The 22,829-nt window shown below is 36.9% G+C and overlaps 1 protein-coding gene across 1 annotated transcript in view; it reads right to left on the minus strand.

Annotated features, from left to right (window-relative positions):
* Window positions 1-22,829, minus strand: part of RYR2 (ryanodine receptor 2) — a 341,359-nt gene that overhangs the window by 231,726 nt on the left and 86,804 nt on the right. Inside the window, exons 11-15 of the mRNA XM_050893208.1 lie at window positions 15,668-15,742; window positions 12,144-12,300; window positions 5,237-5,401; window positions 3,515-3,636; window positions 312-495 (exon numbers count right to left, since the gene is read on the minus strand). Of these exons, the coding sequence (XP_050749165.1) occupies window positions 312-495; window positions 3,515-3,636; window positions 5,237-5,401; window positions 12,144-12,300; window positions 15,668-15,742 (703 nt within the window). The remainder of the gene's footprint in view (window positions 1-311; window positions 496-3,514; window positions 3,637-5,236; window positions 5,402-12,143; window positions 12,301-15,667; window positions 15,743-22,829) is intronic.

Below are 22,829 nucleotides of genomic sequence, written 5' to 3' on the forward strand. Positions count from 1 at the left end.
TAAACTATAACAGAAGAAACTAATTCACACATACGGCGTAAATTATGGTTAGAATTCAGGGCACAAGGTCATATTAATATCTAATTTTTTTAAAAAAGGAAAAGGAAGTAAGGCTTTAAATGTATTTCTTTAAATATACAGGAAAATCAACAGATCTAAAGAGATTATAAATGTAGCAAATAGTTTGACTCTTACAGGACAAAAAAACCACTGCAAACATACTCCAGATTAGACATCAACACTACAGACATTGCAAAAGAATACTTGCAGACAACATGCTGGAAAATCAGGAGTAAAACCGAGAGAAGTACCTCTTCTTGGAAGAGGTTCTGGCGATTCTTCAGTGCTCGGAGCCTGTTTTGTTTGTCTTCATGCTCCAAATGTTCATCAGGGGGGTGAAAGTAGCCAATCAAGTCCTGAAGGCTCAGACTGACTGACTCAATAGGCAAATCAACGGTGGAAGACTTCGCTTTCTTGCTGAGAGCATCAAGGCCCCTACAAGCAGATGCAAAGTCTCCTGAGTATTGGAAATTAATTTATTTTATCGTTTAAACTCTTTATTGGTTTAAAAGCAAAGTTTGTTTAGATGCCAAAGCTCAATTAATTTTCTTACAGCCACATAACTTCTCAAAAATTATTTATGTCTGCCCCGTTCTCCACTTAATGATACACGCCTCCCTTCCCAAACATAAACTGGAAGCATCAAAAATGTTGTTTCTCTTAAATTTTTTTGAAATCCAGGGAACACATTTTAATATTCTACCTACGCATTTAGCAGTATCAGAGGCCGACCAAAAGATGAAGAGAAGTTATTGTAAACCTGTTCAAAGCATCATGAGGCTGGAATGGACAGAAGCAAAACAACCAGTCCTACGGTGCCAAAGAGGGCCCAGCTAGTCCAGACAGGCTCTCAAGCATGTCTCTAACTTGTTCTTAAGCCATCTTCAGTGCTGGAAGATGCAGCTTTTCCACATACTCTGTCCCAGCACTTCATTAGCCTTTTTGTTTCCCTGATTTCAAGCTTCGCCTTGCTGTAGTCTATGACCATCATCTCCTAGAAGTGGGGGACAAACTGTTCTCATCCATGTTGCACGTGCCCCTTGCTTAGCTGAATCTCCAACGAACCCCATAATCCAATTTTTCCTCAGCATTGTGCTTTCCAGACCCCGATATACCTTTCTCCTCCATTTAAACCTCATCTTTCTTGAAATGCGGCTGTTGCAGCTGACGCCTCACCAGCACCATGCCGCAAGTGGAAGGCAAGGGCTTTCCCTTGCACCTCCCTGGCTCCCCTCAGGAAGTCAGTGGTGGGCAGGGGCTGGGCAGGGGGGCTGCCACAGCCAGGGGCTGCAGGAGGCCTGCCAGAACCTTCTGGAAGGAGCAGGAGGGGCCATGAGGGGAAGAGAAACCAGGGGTGCTGAGGGCCTGCAAACATAGCGCCCATCCTCAGGGAGGAGGGAAAAGTCCGGAGGATCCTGAAACTCTGCAGGAGCCAGCCAGGGCCCTGAAGCGCTGGGAGAGGAGCAGCCCTGAAGGGAAGGGCCCACCCTGGTGGCACACAGTGGGGGAGAGCAGGAGGAGGGGGCTTATTTGACACGCATGATTTCTCTTTTGACTCATTCTCAATTCTGCCATTGTAAAAAGTTTTTTTTGCTAGCATATTTTTGAGTAAAAGCCAGCTATGTAGCAAAGAGGTCCTTTTTGTTTTCACCGGTGCTCCATTTATGCTGACCTAAAGACCACTGAGCTTCAGCCGGCAGAGGAGCCCGCCATGTCCTCCCAGCCCTGTGCTCAAATGCCTTTTCTTTCATTAGAGGCACCAAAGGTCCCCAGCAACCTGACCCACGATCGTCCTCGCCAGTCCTCTCTCCCGAGCTGCATAGCACTCGACTCGCTCCTAGGATTCCTCTCCAGGCCATGATATGGAGCAGAAGCCCCATTTTGTACTCTGCTTTTTGCTGGATTAAAACAACACTGATGGGGGTAGGGGGTGGGGTTGGTTGGTTGGTTTGGGTTTTTGTTTGATTGGGGTTTTTTAACTGGCATGTCACTATTTTCATCTCAACTGGTGAACTAGGGCTGGAAAACTTCTAAATTTAGGAAACATTATGAATTCAGTAGGAATATTTACTGCTGAAGAATAAAAATCTCTTAGAATAAATAATGCAGTGTTTCAAAAAGATATCTACAAAAGTTATCTTTAAAACTTAATTTTTATTGTGAGCACATTATCTGCAATACATATATTCTACTGACTTCGTGGGAAAGAACTGGGGCATGCACTTACGAGAATACTTTTGATCCTCTCCAATTCAGCCTTTTCTTCTTGGAGTAACATCCTGCCAAAACTGAATTGTTAAACACTACCTTGGACTCCCCATGCACTCCACAAAAATCTCCACTGTAATTTAGCAGTACCTTGATCTGTGAAACTTTATCATTAAATTGCCTTTCTCTGTCCTTATCTTTTATGGCATTCTTAGAAGCTTCTAAGAAAATGTATTATTTACAAAGTGACCTAGGGCTTCTATTTCTTTTACATTTTAAATGTCATACAGTGGGCAATTCTCCTGACAGGCATTTTCCTCTGTTGTTATTTAAGTACCTGGGTAAATGTTTTTCAACAAATTGACATGCCTGTGTCTTCATCTGTGCACTGATTTAGAACATGGTTGCTTCAGGTCACCATCTCCCACATTGTCTTCTTGTGACAAATGAGTTCCTATGAAATTCTTATCATTCCATATAGTCTTATTGAATATCGTCCTTTTTCTAATGCCAGCTACACTGATGAGAGGGGCCTTTCATCAATTACTGAAGTCACAAACATTTGAGAATTAGCATTTTATCAGTGTTATTTAGGAGAACATTTGGAGTAGGAAGGTAAATGCAAATTGCATAAATCTGGTAGTATTTTTAAATGGTTAAAATATTATAAAATAAAACATTTTATACGTTGCAAAATATTAAAGAAACAAGCAGCATTAAAAGGTAACAAATAAGGAAAGTGTAATGGGAGAGTAGAAAGAAGGTGTAATTTCATACTTTTAAGAAAAACTTTTTCTTGAGACTATGAACTTATTCTGTATATTTGTATCTTGTATAAATTTGTAGTTATACAGTTATCTCCTTCTTCCAGTTTTTTCAAGGAAGAGCACTTTTAAAAACCATACTTAGAAAAGAAAGAGCTAAATTATGCACCACATGACTTACAGCAAATTTTGGCAAGGAAAAATCTCTCTTTTATGGTTTGCATTTTCAGTACGTTTATGCATTCAAATCAAGGTTGAACAATAAATCAATATTAGAAGATAGAGAAAAGAAACTGACTAATACCTCTTAAGGTACATCTCTGCTGATAACACATAAAGAATTGGCATAAAGTCTGGTTTGAGAAGTATTCATCTGTTTTTTCTGAGGGCTAAATTGTTCACTGTTTTGTTAATGGCCACTTTGAATAAAATAAAAGAGGAAAAAAAAGAAAAGGGATTAAAAGATCATTTTAAAAACACACCTTATAAACCTGTTGAAAAGGAAGACTGTACTACGGATGACACGTGCTGTACGGGATTCTTCATTCTGAGATCTGGACAATGTTAAACCATCATCCATGTGACCTTCATGGTGCATTATTGCCTGCAATACAAAAGTAAAAAGCAGTCACTGCAAAATGAAACATTATTGACAAATAAGAAGTATGAAAACTCACATAGTAAGGCAGGCTAGGAAATTATGAAGTCACATACAAAAAAAAAGAATTTAATTAAAAACAGATAATCCCATGTTTTACTTCCACATGTCCAAGGACACACTTGTACTGAGCCAGCAGGTTCAGTGCCATAATAATCTCAAAGCCACAGCTTCTGTAAACAATATACTTTACTAAAAAAAAACCCAAAAAAAACCTCTAAGGGGTTTTGTTTGTTGTTTGTTTTTGTCAACCTTAAAAATAGTTCCCCTATACAGCAGTAGATCCCTAAAGTACAGACAAGGTCAAAACAGGTATTCTTTACTGGTCCTGATTTCCAAGGATGTTACTGGCCTTCTTTTCTGACTATGCCTTGAGTCACTACCAATAACTTACAGTTTTTCATGTTTAGTTATCATGGCTCTGAAGGTATTCAATCCAATCTACATAAATATTTTAAACTATTTTAGGTAAAAATGTTTTTTTCATACACATACACACACACAAACTATTTCTATTACTTACATTGCTAAATTATTCACATTACTAAATTATTCAATAATGTATCTTATTTTGAATTATTTTAGAATTCTTTAAGTATTACAATTATTATAATTATTAATTATATTAATATTATAATCACCAAAATCTTACATGTATATAAACACTGTTTCGTAAATATATATTATTTTTATAGAAAATATTTATAGAATATATAGGGGTGTGTGTATATATATATACACATATATGACACAGACAAGTTTTTTATACATATATATAAAAAATTTTAAGGCATAACCCTCCAAGTATACCAGATGTTGCTCTAGCTTTGTAGTTCTGGCACGTAAAACAGTCATAGAAAATACTACAGTGTGGATAAACATCACATTTTATTTTACTTTATTTTTTAAAAGAAGGCTAGAACATTTTTTCCTTGCTGAGAAATAATTTCCTGCAAAGTTCTACATTTACAATAAAGACTAACACAAATGTAGCTTCTGGAAGATGTGTTAAGTTGTAAAAGAATCTTTTTCCTACTTTATCAAGCTGAGCTAGCATTCTGCTTGGCCATGGTTATTCTTTAAAAGAAGAAATCCCTCAGGGCTCAAGACTTGAACATTCCAGCCCAAAAGGTAATACGCTCACAACATGGAAAGAAAAGACTTTGAACTAAACCCCTCCTCAATCCAAACTACAGCACATTGAAGAAAGGAATTTTAGCATATCGTACAGGCTATTACTATATATTTTAGTTTGACATCAAGTATATCCAGATTTATCAGTGTTTGTGGGTTAATGTCTATAGGCTAACACATGCATTTGTTTGGCTTTCAGTTTAACAATTCAGTACATCATGTAACTTTTCAATATGTGACAAAAAAAACCCACCAAAAACAACTTTCACAATGAAACAAAGACATGCTTAAAATATTTGAAATCCAGAAATTAGCTGTCTCCTGTAGTTCCCTTCATTCCCCCCGCGCCCCCCCCCCCCCCGCCCCCGTCAGACTGTGACTGAATGAAATGCATTCCTATTTACAGTCTTACCTTCCGCTGCACAGAACCCATTCGTACAGACTTTGCATCAGCAGACTGGTACGTGAGCCATAAGCCTGTAGCTACATGTTGTATGAAGCATATTGAATCCCCATATTTTATTTCAGGTGCTCCCATTCCATCCACCTCTTTTCTTGTCCCCGTGTCCAACTTTTCCTGAAGAAGAAAAAAAATGTATACAAGAACAATAACCAACATGTTAATATTTGCACAAAATGTTGAATACTAGGCAATTGTCCAGAACAGAACCTAAAAGAATATTTGAGATCCTTCTTTAAGGAAATGATTAAAAAACAGTGAAAGTGTAACTTCTAGTTAATCATTTGGGGAAAAGATGGAGAGAGAGATCCTATCCACACAAAAACCTAGCTTATTACACTAGGAAAGCCAGTTGTATTCATTTCACCTGCCTAGGAAAGCACTAGGATCTTAATTGACAGTACATGTCATTATCGAAACATAAAAGCTTACAAAACACCACCAAATACATTGAATCCCCTAGCTGAACCAGGCATTAACGTCCAGAAACTTTTTCTTGAGGATTTTGTTTTTTTTCCAGCCTGGAAAAGATGAGCACCTCCCTACAATTTATTTCCAACTGTCACAGAGAGATGGCCTTTAACCTGTCACTGCCCATTACTGCCCAACAGTGGGCTCGGTATTTCCTGAGAAAAGAAATCCATTTCTGTGTGTTTGTGACTGGCCTGTTGACATGCTGTAAAAGAAGAATGGCATGACCATGCATCAATCCAGCTGGTGTCCTATACAGACAGCAGACATTTCAGGAGAGGAAATTTAGGATCCCAAACAATGCTATAGTTTGTAACTGTAATTTGAGGTGTTGCCCAATATCTAGCTCCTCCAAGAGCCAACTCCTTCCTCACAGATATCAGTTTATAAGACAAACAGCCTATGCATCCTGGTTCATGGCAGATCATCCATTTAATCTCTCCAAAAGCATATGGTTCAACCGACTGATATACCTCTTGTCTGCCTGCACTAGTTGTTAAATTCAAAGGTAAGTACAGAAAAAACATGTTACAAAGGATCAGTATATATCTTGTTAACTGCAAGAAGGATGTTGATGTTGTTGTGCCCAAAAATTCTCAGGGGACTTCGACCTTCTTCATGGCAAGTTGGATCTGCCTGTTCCTGAGGCTGTCACCACTAGCTCCATTTTAGGCAAAAATCTTCTGCATTGAGAGTAACCAAAACCACTTTGACTCATTAGTTATATGTGGTCAAGTTATTGACATAGAAACTATTCATCATTCTTCTGGGAGGAGACGGAATACATTACAACTGTTGCAGCTGAAGCTGAGACTACTATAATACTGCAGTTGCTGTTTTGCTCTCCCTTTCACAGCTTCCACCGGTCCACCAGTGCAGTAACTCCCTGTATTCTGCTTCTGTATATGCTCACACATGCCCAGATAAGAAGCTGCTTAATTTTCACCACTGTTCAAAAAATCACCAGTGCAAATTGCAGGCCTATTCTAGGCCGTACATTCAGGGTGCAAGATGATCCCCTTAACCAAATACAGCCTCAACCTTCTCTGCTTCTCCTGATCAGCAGTAGAGGACAAGCCACTTCCTTCAGTTCCTCAGAGTAATGTTCCAAATAATGAGACAAAAACTTCTAGATGTTCTATCCTACTACAACCAGGAAAGATTAGGAGAATGATTACACCATACACATGTGCCTTGACAATTTGGGGAGACAGCTTCACAGTAAAAGATGACAAAGACTGGACTTTTGAAATGAACAGGAAACAATCTCTGATTTATTAAAGGATTTTTAAAAGTATTTATTAAGTAAAGGGAGATGTCATGTAACTAGATTTTCACCCTACAATTATGAACACATTTTGAAGACTAAAAAAAAAAAAACCAAAACTCAGGTGAAATTCTTATTATTACTTTTTATAACATTAACCTTCCAGATATAATATATTCATCAATTCAGATTATTAAACTGTTTCTGGATACAGATGTTAATTTCACTATCTTGTAAATGCCTGATTCCTTAAGTGCTGAAATTCTTATTAAAATCTTGTCCACTGATACATGGTAATAACTGATTTATTAATACATCTGATGCCGATTACTGAGTTATCACGTGCTTCTATTTCATTACTGATTCATTATTTTGTTCATATCATTTCTCTAAATGTTGTATTCAATTCTTTCAGAAGCTAGCATAAATAACCTGAATGTAATAACAGTTGGAAATTGAAAAGCTACTTATAATAGGACATTGCACACAAATGATGATACAGGAAAAAATAAATTAGGTCCAGCTATCATATGAAGAAACGACAGCCTGATTTCAAGCTCCAGTCTTTCGAATTATCTTCATAACTAGAACATAGTGTGAACCTGTGTGAACATACGGTGCTTCTACATTGTAAGATTTTCTTTTTTTCCAAGTCTTCCTCTCGCAACTGATTTCTTAAGATACGAATATATGAATTCACAATTTTTCTCAAAAAGCACTGTCAATAACATGAGGGATTATTAATTTAAAATATTATTCCATACTTTCTTTAAAAATCTACTGACTATAACAGAAATTGAAGAGGTTCAATACTGAAATCTTCATTCCAATTAGAATTAACTTTAAATTTACTTAGCATAAAAATTGCAGTGTCAACAATTTGCCAAACAAGATCTCTGTCCTCACATATGTAAGTACACTGACAACTCTGCGTGTAGGTTTAGAGCCCAGACTGAATTCAATCACATTCAATCGAGCTCTTTCCTGCAAAATAAGCATAGCAGCCAAGAAAGCATACAGCAAAAGCTGGATTAAATATAGGAGAGAAATGGAAAGCTAGGGGATGGTGTGGGGGCAGCAGGCATTAGAGCATTCATTTGGGAGCTTCAAGAAATTGAGCTTTTTGGGGGAATGAACAGGAACCACAAATTGTTTATAAAAGGGAAGATTTGAATGGAGTGCTGGATTCATGCCAATAAACAGCAGGTAGTTGAGGAAGTACATATAATGTATCAGTCTCATTATCTACTGTAAAATTGTTCATCAGTGAAAATCAGGATCTGAAAAACATCAGAAATCACCATATCACCACTTAATAATTGCATATTGGTATAGACATTATGTGATGCAAGTTTCCAGCCCACTAAACTCTTACCATAACCTGTCATTACAGAACCATCTGCTAATTCTTCCTGCAGCATATTTACAAAGAAAAGCTTCAGCTTTATTTGCAGTCTAGGCCCATTCTCAGACCATCAACTTTTTCTCAACAAAGATCAAAATTCTTCATTCATTACACTGGAACAAACAGAAACAACTGATTTTTGCAACAGTCTGTAAACCACCTCAGTAATGCAAAGCAATAAGAATGCATTGGAAACAAACAGGTTTATTGAACAACATGCCAGATTTTCTCCAGAAGGATGTGCTCTTTATAAACAGTTTTTATTCCATGCATACAAGAATACAAGCCAATCTTCCCACATTTGTTGTGGGCTAAATGGACAAAATTATTTTAAACGGTTTTATCTTAATGTTGAAAAAACTTATTCTATGAAGCCTTGCCTTAAATGTGTTATTTCACTCTAATGTTTCTGTTTAATTCCTTATAACATTCCAAAATGGATTCCCATGATTAAGGCTTGTCCTTTCAATTTTATCTCGTCTGACCCAACCTATACCTTCTGTGGCATGCTTTCAGGACTGACATTATAGCAGATCTCACTGACTGGAAGAAGCTAATTCATGACTGCTTTTTAAGCCGACATTAATACATTTCCTATGAAATTTTATTAAGAAACAGGTGAAGATATAAAAATACAAGCCATAAAATTTTATTAAAATTTATGTATTTCTGTCCACTGGAAAAGACTGTGGACAGGAAAAGCAGACTTTGTACAGAATGTATAAACATTTCTAAATTAGTAAAATTACATTATTTCAGTGGAAAAGTGATACTAAGTTAATGTTTTTTATCAAAAAGAATCAACATTTAGCAAATGCAAGAGAGGAAAGAAAAAAAATCCACAGAACTTAATCACTACAAACTCAAGTCTGTAAAAGAGTCATATGTTTGGGGAATAAATTGTAGATATCTGTGGACGTCCTGTGCTGAGTGAAGCAAGACTGCAAGAGAGAAAAAAAGAATTTTCTGCATTTCAGGTGCTTGAAAGGCTAATATAATTCTCATTTAATGATAATTATTACGGTAATACATCATAACCAGAGCATAAATCCCAATTCTCAGAAAAAAAAAGAAGAGACTGTTAGCTCTTCAGAATATCCATATCTTCTGAGTGCTGTTTGGCTTGTGATGTTTTTAAACTTTCACATTTCTTTATTTTGCTGAGATATTTAAAGAATTTTAACACATAAGAAGATTCTGATCTGATTTTTCAACTTCTGTACCAGAATGTTGTGTTTTGGGGGGGAAGGAAAAAAAAAAAAGTACATGTGTGTGTGTGTGTGTGTGTTACTTTGAGCATCTGAGAAAAGTATTCTGGTTCATATAAGACATCTTATAGAAAACTTCAGCTTTCTGTTTCTCTTCTGCTTATTTTTTAAATGCAGTACTGACAAGCTAATGTGTTTAAAATGATGAGTGAAGCCCTTGCAAATAGTAACGGTAAAAACAACAATAAATGTTGAGCATTTACACTTGCATCTGAATCTTCAGATTTACAGGGCATACATTTTCAGTATTTTCTCTGCAAACATGAAAGCTGCTTTTCATTTGGAAATTGAAATTATCATCTACTCACATGCCTGAAGGAACTGAGTATTTAACACTGCAAATAAGGGTGTTGTTCCCCTATATCTGGTTTTGCCTATTTAGAGCTAACTTATCTATAGCACAACAAGTGGGATCGTCATAATTTTTCCTTCCACTACCTGAAAAGTAGTGACTGTGGCAAAAAAGGACTGAAATTCCTATAAGAAAGATCTAGCCACTTGACATACTCCCAAATATTAATGCACTGTATTCAACAGAGAAGATTAGGGGCTGCCTCTTATCCAGGAATAATTATTTTGGGCTAACTACATGCAACAACACAAGTAAAAGGTTGGATGGTTTGTCCATACATGCTTGGAGGAAAAGAGATCCCTGAAGCTGCTTACCTTCTCTACAGAAGCCTTTCTAGGACTGCTATAATTTTGAAATATTTATTTAATGCTCTCTTCCAGAGAGGGAAGGCACCTAAAAATTTTTAATGCCTGTATCCTAATAAAGTGAAACATGACACTCCTTTAAGAAGTCCTAAGCAGGAGACTGGATTCATCCTCAGCAATGAAGAGCAAACCATATACTCCTCCTCTGTGGCACCTCCATAATTCCTTCCAAATAAGTCTTTAGTTAAAATGAATGTTGATATCCACAAAATTAACATCAAATATGATCTTCCAAACTTCCAATTTCTTTGAAAATCCATATTTAAATATCAGTAAGATTATATCTGTCGTGCTGATTATCTTATAGACCTCTTTTAAAACACTCTCATGTCACTTCAAGAATTGATTTCCATAACATGTTTCTACATGCCCCAAAGCCTTTTATTTCTGCTCTGCTCAGCATAGAATAGGTTTGGTCACTTAACAACTAAATCAAAAAATGTTAACTTTTTATTTTGAACATTGTAGAACAAAACTACTTCAAAATATAAATCCTCAAAATACTTCCAAATAAGACTTCCAAATTCAGGTTGAAAAAAACAAATGAAGAAACTTCAAATACAACATTGTCTAATCTCCAAAACACATGTGCATATGCTACTCAGAAAATAGAGATGAACCACCTTCTCCATATCAACAAAAGATACTCTCTGTATTGCTAACAATTCTTGCCTTCAAGTATTTTTCAGACTAAATAATCCATGTAACAGTAGAGCACAGTATATTGTTCTATTCTTTTTGGAGTAACCCCCGCTGAAGACTCCATCGTGAGAATCAGTGAATGAATTATTTTATCCCTCTTGCTTCAAAGGAGAATAACTGTTGAGATCTACAGTAACTGCAACAGGAATTCCCTAATATAGTTGCACTGCAATGTCCTAAAATATTTAAGTATTTCTATGGCTTTTCTAACTAGTTTAAAAAAAAATATGTTGTCTGGGTCTCAAAACAATCACCTGAACTAAAGTCTTTGTTATCAGAGTGCAAAAGTCTATGTACCTGCTTTCAGGTATATATTAATTTCTTATCTTTCTAAGCAGACAAATAATTAAAAATATATAAAGTAAATGCTACAGAGAAGTTATTGGATTATTCTGTTTATTATTACTATATATTTTAAAAGATAAATTTTAAAAAAAAAATAATTGTTGAAAAATTTTCAGCAACATCATGTTGCAAGTGAAAAGTATGAGAAATCAAAGGATATTAAAGAATTTATCATAGTATTATTTTAAACCATTTACTCACTACACAAAGTATTGTTCTGAACTTGAAATGCTTATTGAAGGTGTCAAATTAAAATTCAAACTATGGTAACTTTAAATTAGACTACAGTAAAGTATCTGATGAAAGAAATCCTGATTTTCTAATTTACTTTAAATAACCCACAATACTATAGATTTTTCCTATGTCAGCCGACAGATATAAGCAGTGAAGTACCAGGGAAGTTCATCAGAAAAACAAGGAAGAAATGAGGAAACTGTTCAAAAGTGGGCAAGCAGTACAAAAAAAAAAAAAAACAACCCAAAAACAAACAGCCAGGTAGCATTACCCAAAGAAGGTATGATAAAAGAAGCTTTCCAGATATTAATTATAGTCAGTTTTGGGTTTTTTTGGTCAGTGAAAAGGTAGAAGGCTCCAATAATTCATGCAATAGGAAATATCTAAATCTTGCTTACTAAAGAGATTGGAATTACTACTAGTTATATTAATGCTACACTGATTCCATACCTTGGAAGACCGAAAACAGAATGCCGTAGATTTTACATCCGCTTTCTCTTTTTCTGTAAGAAGAAGACTCTTGTCATCCAGGAGACTTAAATATTTTCCTGTTGTTATATGTCTTAGTCTGAATGGCTGTCCCCATCTAATGTGGCTGCCACTCCACCTAAGAAAGTTCATAGGAAATGTTTGGGTTTTTGAAACAAAACATAGATTTTAACTACTGGCAAAAATATTTTAAAGTACATTATATTGCCAACTAGTTGGTAAAAGGATAAAATTCTAAATGTTGGATTATCAGCTAGAAAATGGCTACTTTGTGGTTATCTCCTATAAAACCATTCTAATAAATAACCTTAACCTCTTCCTTTGCACAGGCTGCCTTGGTTCCGACCGAATTCCTCTTGAGAGAAGACACAGACCGCCTACGGAAAAGGAGGCTTATGCTGTACATAAAGAGCTTAGATCTGCCAGTTCCCTCTCCAACATTTCATCTACCAGCAGCCAGGTTTGTTCACTCTCCCAGAGCACTCTCCTTTCAGTAGTCAGCACACTTTAAGCACACTTAAATATTGCACAAAAAATAAAATAGCTAAATAAATAAATAAAAATCCTTCTAAAATAAATTTTAAAAATTATTAAACAAAGACTGGCCCAGATTCTTCATATTCTATAGGAGGAAATGAAGGAAGAAAGGCAAAGATTTTCTATCTAAGATCCCCAAGAACTCCTCAAGTTGAAATATAGGTTGCAGGTTTCTAACTTGTTGCCTTAAACTGAAAAGTCAGGTCTTCTATTCTTCCCAATTAACTCCTGAAGATAAACTTGCGTAGGGGTTACTAAGGAGGATGCATTTCATAAAGCCTTTTCAGAAGGCTTCTCGAATATTCCTTAGATTAGAAATTTGCCACAGCTAGGATGTTTTCCTGGATCTTCACAAAACTTTCTTCAGTCTTACATCTTCAAAAGTTTACACTTTAGATGTATGTGCACACTGCTTTTTGGAGAGGAAATCATATATTTATTTTGTGTTTGCAAAATGCCCATCATAATGGAGTTATGACATACTGTCAAGGTTCTGATGTGCTTCCACACATCCCAGTAATTCTCTATGCTTACTGTGGCTTGAAATAGCTTAAAATTATCAACAAATGTTCACATGATATCAATGAAATATACAAACACATCCTTACGGACGTAACCTGATTATAAACTTACTCCCATGTCAGAATTTTGTATTACTGCATCTTCTTACTTGCATTTAAAGTAATTCCAGGTACAGCATTTAAAAACAAAAAGTTTTTATGCATATGTTTTGTATATATTCATGCACTAGTCTGAAAACCCCTTAAGTTCGCACTTACACAGGTTTAAGTCATTTTCGTTTTCCCTGACACATACATGTAGCAGATTAGAGCACTTACCTATTGAATACAAATATCCATTTGTTTAAGCATGTCTTCTTAAGAGTTGGCCATACTGTATGCAAAGTATGCAAAACTGATTTGGCAGACATTTTTAAAGTGCAGGAGTTTTTAAAATGCAAGAGCAATACCTGCCTTGTTTTGTAACAGGATTTATTACACTTCACTAATTAAACTTCTAAACCTTTTTAGTTATTTGTTTTAAAGAGGTCAAAAGAATGAAGGGGTTCTCCCCTCAACTATTTTCTTTTGTAAACTAAATAGTCTCTTCTGTTTAAGTTGAGGGGAGAGGACAGTGGGGAGGAAGGAACTATGGAAGCTTTATATCTTAGAAATGCATTTCTTTTTTTCTGTCTTCTACATAGCAAAGTCAGTATACTCCACAAAAGCACATCTAAGTATCAGTGTTCTAGCACAATTTCTGCTTCTCAATTAAGTAAAATGTCAGGTCATGAATCTCAGCTATTGTATTGCTGGGCCTGGTAAAACATATCAGCTCTGCACCTTTCATACTACGGGCCATGCTGGGGAGCTGCCTTTTCTCTAGTCTGATTCAATTTTCTCTCGGACCCAATAGCTATGGACCATAAGAAAAAGAAAATAATAAATGTAGTGCAATTGAGCCATGCCCCTAGTTCAGTGCCTGCAGGATAGGAAAAAGGACAATTCACATGCACTTACAAGAAAAGCCTTTTGAGCAGAAAGTATCTTGTGAAGCCATTTCTGACTATTAAAAATTCTTTTCTGCCATGTGAGAATATGATCTCTGTCACCTTTTGGGAAAGAAAGCAACACTGAGCGATAGTATCTGGCGTCCCGTGGCAGGGCATCCCAAGAGTCAGTCTGCACATGCAGACTGCCCAGGCAATTTTTATGAGAGTTCTCCACTAATGAGGAGTGTTCAGAAACAATGATTCCTTCAGAATCATATAAAATTAACAGAATTTATATTATATCTGCAGTCATTCTGGGAAGGACTAGAACTGATGGAGGACTTCAGGCATGCATACACTAAGTTACAAATTGAAGCATTTGCACGAATGGTAAGGTGCCTGCAATTCAGCAATGAATGTATATAGCTATTAGAGTATCATACAGGAAAATAGGGAGGTGAGGGACTTGTAGGAGAGAGTGTTATTCTTGGGATTTTATTTGGGTTTTTTCCCCTGGTAAGAAAGTCATGTTCCTTAAAAAGAAAGATTACCGCTGCCTTTGCTTAGTTGTTTTGACAGTTCTCACAATTTCTTTCAGCCATATATGTTCAAAAGTTTACACTTCAAAAGTTTGTATACAATGCCTGGCAAAGTGAGATATATGACAGTCGTAACAGAAACCTGTAATTTCTCAGATCCCCATGTTGCTCCAGTACCACTGCTTATTAGGAAAGTACATGCAATGAGGAGAATAAAAAGCCAGAGATCCTTCCACAGTTTCACTGTTGCCACTTAAGCACTCTCAAGGTCAATTTTAGTCCAAAGCAAAAATCTCACTGCCCTATCAATGACATTTAACATCATCCTATTAAATAAAATGCACACACAGAAAACAGCATCATTAGAGTGTAACCTTTCCCTAAGCTGCCCTGATTTAATCTCTAAAAAGCAATCATTTATTAGTCACTAGAAATTTTATCACAAACACATGTTGTAATACAATTTAAGTGCAATTTTACAGTGCAGTTACCTTAACAAACAAGGCACAATTCCTTACTATCATTCCAACACTTCCAACAATGCAAGGTAGCATTGTTTCTGTAAATTTTTGCCTTTAAGACTTCCAAATGGCTTAAGCAAGTTAGGGGGTGGCACACATGAATTATTATTTTTAAGGAAAACAGTTCTGATTATGCCACATACATGTGTTAAAAATGTAAATTGTGAATTCACTGACAGCTATAACAACTTCAAAAAAACAATCAAAACGCGCACAGCACACTCTACAAGAAGTTGTTTAATTTTTCATGAAAGTTACATAGAGCAGTTTTTGACGATGATTTTAGTATTATCAGTCTGGTTTTACAGTTATCAATTTGATTTTATAGGAACACTCTTACTATACAAAAAGTGCCCTGCCAAACGGACTTATTTTTCTGAGAGAAATTTTACTTACGCAACTCTTAGAGTCTCTAGTCGCCAAAGGGAACGAGCATGAATTGACACAGCACCACCTTCATAATGGACAGTTCTGAAAACCAAGCAAAGGCACAGACTAAATGCTCAGCTCTGTTAGAAGATTTCATCGTATTTGTTTGTTCATTTAATTGCATCTCTCATTTTAAGACTGCCAAAACAATTATTGCAACTGTCAGATTCAAAGGTTATCAGATTCAAAACCAGGTCTTTTCAATTAAACCTTCAGACTTAGTTACTCAAATTTTCTTTAGTTGTCTTTAGCATCCATTATTGTGATATTCATAACAACAAGATTTATACAGTGTTTGCTTAGACCTCTTTCTTAGTGTTTTAAGGATAGAGAATCCATGGGGAAAAAACTTAAAAAAAAAAAAAATCAATAGCCTGATAATTACAATATTTCTAGATTCTAACAAAAAACAAATATCAAATGATGATAAAGATTTGTGATCACTGCATATATCTCACAAGAAAGGTAGTGTTTTCTCTTAGCTTATACTTAGCTTATAATAGCTTATACTATTAAAATAACCACGCAACTTATTACACTGAATTATGAAAATTCAGTTATTTGGCACTGTATTTTATTATCATAGCACCTGAAGTTTCACAACCACACTGATATAGTCTTCACACATCTCAGATGTTAACAGCTTCCTATTTCCAAATTTTAATATGTAATGACCCCTCTAGTTCCTGCGTATAACCAGAAATCTAAGTGCTTCTAAAAAACAGTCAATTAAGCCTAAAAAAAGGTTAGGGTTGGGTTTTTTTTTCCTCCATTATTCTACACACAGGTAAGCGATCTGTATTGGATCCACAAAATGGTTTAGATTTATGGTCACCAAAAGCCCTGAGTAGGTAACCTGGCTTCTCTTCAAAGTAAACACTGAGGAATGTGGTGAGTATTAAGCACTGCCACTCTAGATTTAGGCAGCCGTTCTTTGGACTGCTTCCTGCCTGCACCTTTATTTCTGCCCTAAGACACTGCCAGAATTTAAAAACCTAGGCCTTTCCTTTGGGAAAATGAATGAAGGAGTCACTTATGCAAAGGAGTGCTGTCACTATGCTTAGCAGATCTAGCATGTCAGGGAACCCTGCCAAAGAATGGCCTAGTTTTATGGATCCTGGAACAGCTTATGGATTGAATAAATGTTGTGATCTTCAGCCAAGATCAGGCACTGCCAAAAATAGCCAGAGGCATAACTTTAGGGAATATTAATATTGAAATTGTAGGCATTTCCCATTGTTTGTTAGAGGCAATTTTTTGAGGACCACAACTTTGGAATCAGGTACCTAGTATTTACTGGGCTCTAGCTTCCAAAGTCCTCCTGTGGATATAATATAGAGGGACTGAATGCTTAGCACAGAGGACAACCCAGCATCGAAAGAGATGGTTCAAATCCAAAAGAAATAGTGAGTTAGAATATACTTCTCAGTACTGTTAACAATACATGAAACTACAGATGTGCTAAAATTCATCTTGGAATATGTTAAAAAGTATTAAGGAAATAAACACTCCCAGAAATTGCAAAAGAATGAAGATAAATTATACAGGGGAAAAAATGAGTCAAAATACAAAACAGATATTCCTCACTACAGTTACGGAAGCACTCACTCTGAATATTTGTGACCCATGTATAAATAGAAACTCTGGCACATGCTCCACGTACCAAAAAGAAGTTATAGATAAACATGTACAAAATCCTCACCTTGACCTTATATCCAGTATTTTCTCCATGTATTACCTTAGTCATTGCTGCAATGGTTGCAGTGCTAGGAGCAGCTGACAGGTATTACTAAGTCTCTCATATCTCTCTCACAGAGGGGCACGAAATTCAAAGTCAATCTTATTTTTTATTGAAATTGACCTTCATTAGTATAGTAAAATGCAAATGCTAAACAATCTTGCATTCAGCCGCTTCTCTGTTCAGACACTGTCTCTTCTCTTCAGGCATTTGTTCAAATTTTTGTTCTGCAATGAACAGACTGGGCTCATGTTGTAACATCTAAACAATAACAGATCAGATGTCACCCTGGTTGGTTTGTTTGGGTTGGGGGTGGGTGGGTTGTTTGTTTGGGGGGGTGGGGTGGTTGTTGGGGGGTTTTTTTGAGAGTCAAAACATTCTGATTACATCCTGGCTTATTTCAATATGAACCTCACTGACAAAAATGCATTTGGAATGCTTGCACTCGCATAATACAAAATTTAACAATTTTATTCAGCAGTTTTCAAGTCATTAAATATATGAAAAATCAGGTCGAAGCAAAGCCTTAAATTAATCAGAATATTTCATTTTTAAGTTGGTACCTTGTTACTTTTCAGGGATGAAGTTCTTTCTCACAGTGGAAACCTGGAAGCTGTCACCAGTTTCTCAGTCTGAGTACTCTTTTGAAGCTAGCTTTGGATTACACATAGCAGTTGGGTCAGTGTAATTTTAAACATCTAAAAAAGCTCACTTTGTGAACTTAAAAGATTAGCTTCTCATGGGTGAAGTAGTTTTCTTTTATGTGACTGTCCATCCATTATTTGCTTTCTCTGTTCTTTCAAAGGGGAACTATCAGTCTTGGAATGGTCATGTAGGATGAGAAAATGGGAAAGGAACAGAAGGGAAGAAATCTTAAATAAAAACGTGCAATTTGTTTACCAAAGGAAATAAAAAGGATCCTGGGATTGTCTCTTATTTCCATATGAATGAATGGGTACAGTAGCAACAGAGGGAGTGAAGGCAGAAAGACAGTGATAGCACTTGAGGGACAAAAGTCAAAAAGGTAGCAGCAAAGCCTCAGCAAAAGAATAAGTGACAGCAATCTGGAGGACAACTGAGAAAGAGCTGGGGACTGGAGGGCTAGGGATCACGGATCCCCACAGAGAAGCAAAAGGAGAAGCCCAGAGACTGGGGTCAAGGATGGAGCAGCAAGGCTTTGTATGGGCAGGAAAGAGGATACATGCTACAAAAAAACAAGTTGGCACAAAGCACTAGAATAGGGTGTAAGCTCTTGCATCTTTAGCTAGATATTGTCTCCTCTACAGAAAATATGGTAAAGAAAAGGTGGCTTTGAATAAAAAGATCTCTCTTCTCCACTGAAGGGCAAGTCACTTTGCCTTCACCGTAACAGCATGTATATTAACCATCACCCCAGAGCAGCTGAATAAATTCATAACCTAGACCATCTCATACATTTTTGTTCTAAGAACTCTAAAGTTCATTTTTAACTCCATTAAAATAAATGTAGTAAACTGCTCTGAGATTGCTCAAACCAACTTCCTTAGTACCTGCTCTATATAAAAATATTATTTGATAGGATGCACCTCATTTATTTTTATATACTCTTGACAACAGTTCAGTGCTGAAAAGGAAGTATGATTCATAACATTTTAATCCTTCCTGAAGCTGACACTGGTAAGCCATATCAGATACTGGTATTACTAGGTGAAATGAAAGATTGCTTTTAATGACGTGTGAATAACCCACAAAAATTCTCTGACTATCAAAGAGTTACTACAGATTTACACTGATAGGATGGAGAAAATAAAATTTTGAGTTGCAAGGTGCACAGAAGATGCACATTACTTGCCAAGCAGTAAACTTGTGCATTACAAAACCTTATTATGAAATTATAAGTAACGTAAATGCATGAGGAAAGTACAAATAACAGCAGAAAAAGAGAGGACAACAAGAGCTACAACCAGTGTTAGTCTTTCCCTAGAAAGCTTGGGACACCTTATACCTTCTGAGCCATACCCATAACACTAATTCTTGATGTTTTTTTTCTATTCTTCTCAAAGCACTTTATTTGCGTATTCTACATTTATGGAGTAAGGATATTAACCACGTTTATTGCAAATGAAAATATCTGTAAGGAATTCAGAACCTTTGAGAATTTTCAGTTCATCTTTACTACAAACCTTAATCTAGCTAGTTAGTTGGCGCAATGAAGTCATTTTTCGTCTGACCTATGGCTGTACGTTAAATCCAAAACATCATTCTTTTCCTGACTATGCCGTTAATCTATTTAACACCCCCCACACACACCCTTAACATGAACAGTCACTGGAGCTGGAACTTGCCTCCTAACTTGTCTCGGAGCGCTCGGGCCGTAATTCCAGCACCAAGGACAGCGCAGGCGCCGCCCCGCGCCCCGCGCCCCGCGCCCCGCGCCCCGCGCCCCGGCCGCGCCGAGGAGCGCCGGCAGGGCCGGCAAGCGGGCGGGGACGGATCCCGCTCCTGCTCGCTCGTTCCTAGCGCTCTCCTCTAGCTTCCCGAGGTGCGATGCAGAGGCAAAGCGACGGTAAACATCAAAAAGGAGGCTCGATACCTGAATCCCTCATCTCCAGTTACGATAACGAATTAATTACACAGGTTTAAAATAGTCGACCACGAAACAAAACCCCTGGAGGATCATTATTGAATTCATGTTCTTATTATTGTTGAGCAGAGAGAGGGCAATCATTTCCGTGAAATTCACTGACTACAAATGGGCATTAAATGACGTTAAAATAAATTACATTAAATGACAGTGTTTCGGTACTGCTGAAGTAGTCTTGGTTCAAGAAGCTGTAAATCCTAAGTTCCATAGCAAGGAAATAATGGAGTAAAACTCAGTAACTTGGAATGAATCAGGGCACCATAAAGATGGCATAAATAACATAACAATATTGTACCTGGATTATACGCAAATGAATAAATCCAAATAAGATGTCAAAGTTCAAGTTAAAGAAATTGTTCCACTCCCTTCAATGACAGGTAAGGCTGTTCTGTTTTTAATTTGAAAAATCCATCACTAAAGAGCTCTGTGGATTTTTTCAAATTAACTTATAAAAGCACAACCATTACTATTCAAGGCTCGTGGGTTGTTTTGGGCGTGGGGGAAAGGTTATTGATTTCTGCTGGGTGAAAACTTTCTGAGTTCACGTTTCAGTCATAAATAATCCTTCACACGTGCCAGATCCCAGCCTTTCTGGGGTACAACAGACCAAATAAATCATCTTGTTTATTACAATACTTTTAAAATCTTTGCTGCACAACCTGAATTTATTATGAACATTTCTTGCAAAGTTTTTTAATTAAAAGAGTGAAACAATGGTAAACAATTTCACAGGAGCACTTCAATGTATACCTGCTCTAAATACCAACTTCCACCATAATTAGAATAAATTTATTCATTCCTTTGATATTATAAATTCACAAGTGAAGACTCAATACTATAATTACCATATAAGAGTTTAAAAAGGAATAAAAAAAAAAAAAAAGTGTCACAATTTCAACATTAAAAGATGCCAAATGAAAGCAAAGACCACTTCAAGGTACCTGTAATACAAACAGTGATTTAAATCTTCTGCTGGATAATCGTATACAACACCCCACCCAAAAAAGAAGTATTAAAAATGATTAACAAATTTCTCATGTATGAAACAGGAGGAAAAGGGTGGGAAAGGAGACTATGCAATCATTTCTTTCAAGAAAGAATACATAAATCAAGGAAATCCTTGTGGGTCTGCGTCATTCCCATACGCACAACCGACAGACTGCTTCTGTCAGCTCATATGATGGGAGCCAGGCCACAAACCATGTGGGCAGAGAGTCGAGGAAAAGGAGTCAAGATAAATACAGACTCCCAGCTACTGTGCTGCTGCAGAAGTTTCCCCTGGCTTTGAAGATAAATAGAATCAAAGTAACTACCAGAAGAACATCCAGCTGATTATACTATGCCTTCTCTTGTATATCTATACCTATATTTATTTTTTATTCTACCTGGAAATGCTTCTGAAATTTGAATTGAAGAGCTACAGAAACAACACTGCAAATTTAGGTCTAGCTTGCTATAGATAACTAAGGCTTTTTAAATAATAAGAAACACAGTTTAAGGATTCTATGCACAAGGCTTTAAACACTGTCCTTAAACCAGCAACATACCTAACTAGAATGTGCAGTAAATTGTATTTAATTCAATGAAATTGCACATACTTAACTTTTGCCTGTTCCTTTTTTGTTTTTATCTGGGTCAGAGTGAGTGAAAACTACCAGGGTCATGTCCACTCTGCCTGTGGTGTTTTAAACACAATACCACTATTTTTTCCTAGTGTAATATCAAGTAAACCAATATATTACCACAAATATCTCTATTTGTACTGCTTCCAACTGGAATGCTTTTTAATTACAAAGCAAACTAAGTCTAGCAACTTCAGGCAGAATCTACTTGAAACTGCTTCCCAAGGAAAAGTACATTTCTGAGTGGATAGGAGCCCCCCAGCCTAGAGACTTCTGCATGGTGAATAAGCCACTAGAATTATTAAAACTTGTTTTAAGGTTTCTGATTCCAGCTAGATCTTTTTTTTTTTTTTTTTTGGGGGGGGGGAATAGTTCAGGCAATAAAATCCTATTTTACTATTTTTCTTGAGTTACTACTGCAAGAATCTGTTTAGATCAGTTCTCCGAGTCTCCAACTACACAAATACTCAAAGTAGTCTTGAACTATTTATAGTTCAGAGATCCAATCTTTGAATAACGTCTCACTGGTGTTAAATCAAGAGCCAAGTATCACTACATAAAAGGCAGCAGTATCAGAGACAACTCAAGATTTCTCTGCAATTTTGACCAAATTCAGCTGGACAGCAGCAGCAGACCAGTTCTCCCAGGTACCATCTTCACTGGGAATTTAAATGCACCAAGACACAGCAGCCTTGGCAACAGGTAGCTCAGGCACTTTGTCTCTGTGCTTACCCCCATCGTACGCCTGCATCTGCTGCTGCCAGGGCAGAAGGTACGTACTACTGAGACAACACAACACCGCTGCCTGCAGGAGCGAGGAGGCAAGGGAGGAGCCACTGCTCTAGCAGCCTGCAGCCCCATGACAGCTCCCCCTCCTTCCAGAACTGAGGGGCCATGGCCAGAAGACAGTACAGAGTGGGCTGTGCATGCAAGAACCAACACTATGACTACCCATTACTGGCCAAAGGAGGTTTCTGGATCTCAGTTCTTGGAGGGAGGGAACAAAATGGTCCTCCTAACCAGTCTCTCACCTTGGGCAAACACCTGCTTTGCCTGCGTCAAAGGCGGGCCCTGAACACTGCTCTTTTTCCACTGCTCATTGTGCAATTGCATCTCACCGCTCAATACCAAAGTCCCTCTTCCAAA

Source organism: Gymnogyps californianus, chromosome 3 (assembly GCF_018139145.2).
Source record: "Gymnogyps californianus isolate 813 chromosome 3, ASM1813914v2, whole genome shotgun sequence".
NCBI lineage: Eukaryota > Metazoa > Chordata > Aves > Accipitriformes > Cathartidae > Gymnogyps > Gymnogyps californianus.